Source organism: Ammodytes marinus (genome assembly GCF_949987685.1).
Source record: "Ammodytes marinus genome assembly, contig: scaffold_203, whole genome shotgun sequence".
NCBI lineage: Eukaryota > Metazoa > Chordata > Actinopteri > Uranoscopiformes > Ammodytidae > Ammodytes > Ammodytes marinus.
In genome coordinates this window covers 67,501-74,279 of record NW_027648547.1, presented here as the reverse complement: position 1 = coordinate 74,279, position 6,779 = coordinate 67,501, and the positions used below count along the sequence as shown (strand labels likewise).

At 42.0% G+C, this 6,779-nt stretch overlaps 2 protein-coding genes across 2 annotated transcripts; one reads left to right on the top strand and one right to left on the bottom strand.

Annotated features, from left to right (window-relative positions):
• The first annotated feature begins 1,618 nt into the window (after window positions 1–1,618).
• Window positions 1,619–3,782, top strand: LOC307270387 (uncharacterized protein). Its single transcript, XM_080054273.1, has 4 exons — window positions 1,619–1,697; window positions 1,815–1,969; window positions 2,075–2,199; window positions 2,316–3,782. The coding sequence occupies exons 2-4, from the start codon at window positions 1,848–1,850 to the stop codon at window positions 3,269–3,271; spliced, it is 1,203 nt and encodes a 400-aa protein (XP_079910399.1). The 5' UTR covers window positions 1,619–1,697; window positions 1,815–1,847; the 3' UTR covers window positions 3,272–3,782.
• Window positions 3,783–4,019: 237 nt separating this feature from the next.
• On the bottom strand, window positions 4,020–6,464 carry LOC307270383 (putative ATP-dependent DNA helicase RecS). The gene is made up of 3 exons (XM_080054268.1): window positions 5,853–6,464; window positions 5,623–5,702; window positions 4,020–5,339 (listed from the first exon to the last, which is right to left on the bottom strand). Exons 1-3 carry the CDS (start codon window positions 6,383–6,385, stop codon window positions 4,144–4,146), a joined length of 1,809 nt encoding a protein of 602 aa, XP_079910394.1. The 5' UTR covers window positions 6,386–6,464; the 3' UTR covers window positions 4,020–4,143.
• Window positions 6,465–6,779: the final 315 nt, after the last annotated feature.

The following is a 6,779-nucleotide window of genomic DNA, read 5'->3' as shown; positions in this document are numbered from 1 at the left end:
GCAACGAAAGCACACAGAAAAAGGAGCGGTTACTAAAATAATTGTGTGTTTGTACTCATGGCCTTAAAAAACTTTATTCTATTGTTTTTTCTGGTGTTTAATTATTTAATGTTGGTTGCCTTATTATTTATTTTGTGGAGCACTATGTGATGTAAATAATTTTTACTAAAATTAAACCTGCAGTGTGTAGAATTTTGGGTTTTATTTCCTAGCAGATTTTGTAGAAAGTAATTATAATATCCATAAGTACATTTAATTTAGTGCATAATAGCTGAAAAAAATGTTTTGAATTATTTTTTTTCCCTTAGAAAGGGTCTCATATATGTCCATATTTCTGCATATTTTGGACCAAGGCCTAGTGCCGCCATCTTGAAAGTGTCATAGTTGGAATGTCATCAGGTGCATTGTTTAAAATGTAGAATTGTTCTTGTCCTTGAAGGCCACTGTAGCTTCTGTTATTATTCTAAAGGGTTGGGGTTTACCCAGGGAGTGTTGCATTCTAGAACTTTGTAGAACTTTCTTGATGATGTCATATTACACACTGCACCTTGAAAAAGCATTACATGACAGCACAGCTATGATCTAAAAATATACAGAAACAGAAATAGTCCAAAGAAAGCTTTAGATAAATGACTGTGTGTGGATCCAAATATATCTCATTGAGGGTCACTGATGCCTAAGTGTGTTTTTATGTTTTTTTTGCAGAAAGGTGGTTGTGTTCACCTCTTGTGCTATATTTATACAGGAGAGTAAACGCTCCAACATTTATTTATAGGAATATTTTTTAGATCACAGACACTGGAAATAGATTTAAATAAATGTGCAGACGTTTGTTTTTATTTCATCTGAATTCAACTGCAGAGACTCACTTAGAAGTAGCCTGGTGCTACCAGACCATCGTACTTCATTTCATTTGTACAGAAGGTCTGGAGGTGCTGTAATTGGCAAACGTTCACTCACTTGGAGGCGGGTGTCTGTTGAAGTTTAAAACTATTGGATCTGCCCAGTGCCACTCTGGATCTGCCATAACCAATCACAATAGCGTTTGGTCGTGACGTATGTCATGCGCCGGGACCGGCCGGAAACTACGTTGCGCGCAGGCGCAGGCAGAGTACACAAACAAAACAAGATGAAGCGTGGAGATGTCTGTCAACGATAACTGCAGGTTTTGTTTATCTAGTTTTAGAGTTCAAGGAACAATTAAAAATTCTAAATTAATATTCGATACTAAGGACACAGATAATGTTTGCAGTCAACTGTCGAGGCTGGGTCTTGTCATTGACAATACGTCGCTTCGGTCTTATCGTATTTGCCGAAAATGCTGCGCGATGATTACCAGGCTACTGCGCGATTCAGAAATGTTGCAGAAGTGGAAGGACGCGGAGACAGAGACGTGCCATGGGGGAGATGACAGTTCCACTGACAAGAGAGTCAGAGAACCTACACCGTCGAAAACTCCAAGGGCCGTAAAAAAGTCCAGGAAATCCACTGAAATGCCGTCGAGAACCAGTGTGACCAAGGTAAGGAGACCTATTGTTATTTACAAAAGGCACTTAAGTAATAATGTGTTCTGTTTTCTAAGAACTGGTTCAAACATGATTTTTTTGATATGCATTACAGATATATCATCAGATCTTCTTTAGTGAAGCATCTGCCAAAGACCATGGCACACTCCTCGCCAACATGAATCTCTTGAGGTAATCAATCACCAAACATCTGAAACCATGTGTCTTCAGATTAATGTCATATTGATATTCATTACTCGTTGTGTATATTATTCTATAATTCATTTCTCTCTACATGTTTCCTCCTAGGGACTCTTCCCCTAGAGATGATCTTCGCCAACCATGACGTTGGCGTGGATCTATGAACTGTGTCTGTCTGTCTGTGTGTATGTGTATGTGTGTGTGTGCGAGTGTGCATGTTACATAGAAAGCACAGCCACCATGAATTCGGCTGCTTTCCAATGGTACTACAAACAAACACACACCATCATGAATTTATGAACTATGAATAGAATCTCACAAGCAGATGTTTTATACAGCCATTTAAATAACTTCTATGTCATTTACAGGTGCAGCAATGCGAAAAAAGGCCCACATGCTGCATACAACGCCTACAAACAGTTTGTACAGACTGACACGACAGCACTTTTCCTTGCAGCAGCAATGGAACATTTTCATTTGGATGATGTCACAGGTTTGTAGCTTTTACATTGTGTTGAAAGGATTATATCAAGGAATCAAACCAATGTTTTTCTTGGCGTAGGTACAATGAATGAAGTTCATTATTTTATTTTGTATTTTTTGTCACAGCCACTCCTGAGGGGTTACTGCCAGACCACATCCAGCAAGGCTCTGCAGAACAGAAGAGGACCTGGCTCCATGACTCTGTGGCAGAGGTTGTTGACAAGTATTTGTTGTCAACAGATATTTCTGACCTGACAGCCGGCGTTACTGGAGCAGCAACAGCCCAAAGCACAGAGAGGGAGAAGCTCCCTTGTCGTGAGCCAGGTTGCTCCAAAGTATTCATTTATGGAAAAGCCAGAGTAACCCACGAAAGTAAAGTCCACAGTCTTGAGGTGGTGTCTTTGCCAGTTGCTGAGCCGGCTTCATCTGGGTTGATTGACTACAAAAAGCAGCACACAGAGGCCAGGCTTAGCTTTGGATTTCTGCTTTTTGACATGTTGGATGCAGTGAAGGAGGGAGATGGGGAGCGCTTGATAAGGCTGTACAAGGTGGCACTCCTGATTTACAAGGCTTATGGGCACACAAATTATGCCTACAGCACTTTCCTTTTGACAGTACAAATCAACACAACACTGTCCCCTCGGGTTGCGCATGATGTCATCTGGAACAGATTCTGGAATAGCGGAGGTGGAAAAGGGAAAAACATTCCTCTGGATCTGCACCTCGAGCACCTCAACAACTTCCTCAAATCCTTTCTGAAGAACAAAGGCACTAACCTTACAGAGAGAACAGCTGGCAGGGTCAGCAGGTCTGCTGGCATATTGAAAACCCTGATGGACACAACAGACGGAGAGCTGCAGCTATCCCGGCCCAGTGGCATCCACCATGCAGCTGATCTCCAAAACAACATTTTCATCTTGGTTGAGGTGTTCAGGAAGACGGAAGTCTTCAACCACCAACCGGGAAGAGACTACTCTGCATTCCCCAGCTTTGACAGAAACATTCTGGCCAAGCTAAATTACAAAGATGTGTGGCGGTGGATGCGTGACAGGCTGAAAGACTGGAGGGCTGTAGCACTTTAATCAACATGGGAACAGTGCTGTCTCGTGATGGCCCATCTATTTATACACAGTACTGTCATTCCTGGTCTGTAATGCTCCTAGTCTGGTCCTACCAGACCTTTGTACTTCATTTGAAGCTCTGTTACCGAATTACTTGGAATGTTTGTATAAATGTGTACATAGTTAATATTGTTATTGTATATTGTTATAAGTACTTTTTGGTTGAATTAGTAAATTAATTAGTTTTTAGCTCTTCTATTTGCCTTGTAAATTGTATGTTCTGTATTGTTGTACAGCCAGACTAAAAAACTCTTTCTTCCCCACTGCCCTCAGACTCCTAAACAACAGATAGGAGTCTGCTGTTACTGTTGTTATTATTCTACCTCAGGACTGCCACCACTGTTTACATTTTGGTTATGCACAACGGCACACTTTCTTTGATTTGCACTATTAAGTTTTATTTGAGCATATAGTTGTTGTTTTACCTAGTTGCTGCTCTATTTGCCTGGTAAATAAAAATGTATATTCTGAATTGTTGCTGCTTTTTTTCTATTTTACTTGTATACTGCATATTTTAATTTCTTTCTTGGCATTCACTCTGTGGAAAACAAGGAAGAATTCCATTGTATGACTGAGAACATGTTTCCTATTTTGCATATGACAACACTTGAATCTTTAAAGAATACCTTTTAATAGTACGTCTCATCGCTTCCTTTATAACTTAATAATGGTCTTACAAGTATTTGTTTTGCACTTTTATTTAGCACATTTTGTAGAATTGCACAAATTACAACCAAACGCATTTACAAAATAGGTACAACTGACACCAACCATGTTCCTGCACAAGTACACAAAAGAGGGTTTAAGTGTTCCGATCACAAGCATCACTGACTTCACTGTTCAGACTCAGAGCTACTGACACGGCTTAGGAGTGCATCTTCAACATCATCATCATCGTCAAAGTATTCACTGTAATAGAGATCTGGGTCAGTTGCATGCCTCTCTGAATCATATTGCAAATCACCATCAATATCCCCAAAAACATCACTGATGATAATTAAAATCTCCTTTGCATGGTCCAATTTAAACACAGGAAGGTTATTGATAATGTATGTGAGGTCAAATATGTATTGACAGTGGGTCAATACTGCATCAACCAGTTGCTGGCTGAATCCAGTGCAGGCTGCATGTGAGGTGTACAGTGGAATGGATGAATTGGTTAAACTACCTCTGTAGTCATTCAGCAAATCTGCAATCAAAGACTTCTCATTTACAGCCACATGCCTAGATCTCTGATCAGTTGGTTCAGCTTCAGTAGGTTCATACTTTGGCGTGGCTTCTGTACATGTTCCAGATGAACAAGAGCAAACAGTCTGACAGTATGTACAACAGAGATGGCCTGGCTCTACGTTACTGGGTTCTGCTTCAAAATGTGAATAGAGAGATTTCCTGAAACACATGTCTTTTCCAACAGCAAGCAGTTTTTTCACCTCTTCATCCACCTTGAAGTACTGTCCGGTGTTGTAGAGGATGGCATGTGATGGCTGACCATGCCTCCCAGCCCTGCCTGCCTGTTGTAAAATCACCTCTAGGTCACTTGGAGCCCCGTACATTACCACGTGTGAAACATTAGGGAAATTTAACCCCATCCCCAGAGCTGTTGTTGCCACAACTATCCGGCAATTCCCTTCCCCCCTCATTGAAGCCAACACTCTCTCCTTGTTTTGGGGGAGGGTTTTGCTGTGGAACATGCCAATCAGGAGGTTCTCACTTCTGCAGTCCGGATCACAGCCTACCCAGGCATGTGCTTGCAGTTCTGCCTTTAAATATGAGAAAACTCTACCCACTGATTTCAGGCTTTGGCAATAAATTAATATTGGTTGCATTGTTGAGCCCTTGTCTTTTGCATGTTGCACAATCCAGTCTAGGCAGTTCATGTGATGAGTGGGCACCTTGCACAACCCAAGACGGATGTTTTTCTTGTTGGGACTGGCAATGATGGAAACTGCATTGTCCATATGGAGAAGTCTGATGACTCTGCTTCTGGACTTGATGTCAGCGGAGGCAGTCAGGGCCAAAACAGGTGTACCTGGTAGAGTAAAAAAGTTCACAATTAACACCCATTTCATAACGTACCCAACAAGTTGTCTAGTGTTTGTTTAATAGACTATGGCAGGGAGGATTTAATGAAGAGCGCTATGAACATGAATGCACTTTCCGAGTGATCACGCAATTCGGTTACATTACAGGGACAGTAACTAATCCTTGCAACAGATATATCTATACAGAATGTTGACATTATAATAGCATACAAATGAAATATTCTACAACATGTAAGATGAGCAACACAGAGGGCAGTGCATTCAACTCACCCTCTTTGGCAATGGATCTTAGCTCCCCGAGCTTGGCAAAACTGTCCCGGAATGCCGACTCGCCTTTGGAAGCCTCGCCCCTGAGAAAAACGAAATGAAGAGTACAATTCCTCATGAATCTAACAGACTTTGAATGCATGTTGAATGCAAAATGACAACGTTAGCCTAAGCTATCGAGTTTGCAAAAACAGCCCTATTATGTTCTTTAACGGTATTAAGTGCTAACTTACCATTTGTAGGTAACGTGGACCTCGTCAACGACGATGCCAATGAGGTTTTCCTGGTAAATGCTTGAGGCTAGCATTCGTCGCCATTTATTATTTAGCAGCCAGGACTCGGGGCTTCCGAACACCAGACTAAAGTTTCCAGCCAGAATGTCACCGTCATCATGGACACCGAGCTGCCCAGCACGAACTCCCAACTGTTCTGCCTCCTTCACTTGGTCCTCCATAAGTGCGACCAGAGGGGAGACGACAACAACTATCGGCTTAGCAGCATAGCTAGCGTTCTCCTTCGCTAACTCCTTCACGACTAACGGAGCCAGCTGGAAAATCAAACTTTTCCCGAACCCGGTGGGGAGAAGTGCCACAACATCATGGCCACCAACGAAATTCAGCAAGGCTTCTTCTTGCTCCGGCTTTAATGCATCGATATTCGGCAGCGTTGCAACAACAGACAGAATAGCTTCTCTTGCTTCCTTCTCCATTGTCTTCCTGTTATTGTTCTGACTACAACTGAAACTCGCGCGCAACTTCGACGTCATCGTTCTCAACCACTCCCTCTGTTCGCTGATTGGACCCTCAGAAATCTGAGTCGAGCAGGATCCCACTGATACACCCCATCACCAGACTGACTACTGAAGGGAAAATGAAATTTGGCCGGAAGTAGGAGGGCGGGCGGAGCCAGGCTAACTTAGAAGCAAACTTTGAAACAAATTAGATGTGGGGGGGGGGGGGGGGGCGGGATTCTGAAATGTGATTTTAATTCATTTAATTAATCACAAATTTTTAAACTCAATCAAAACCTCTTCAGTTGTAGGGGCACTGTGTAATATGACATCATCAAGAAAGTTCTAGAATGCAACGCTCCCTGGGTAATCCGTAAGACTTACCCTCTCAATGTACAAAATGTAATATTAATATTTGTAATTCTCCGCT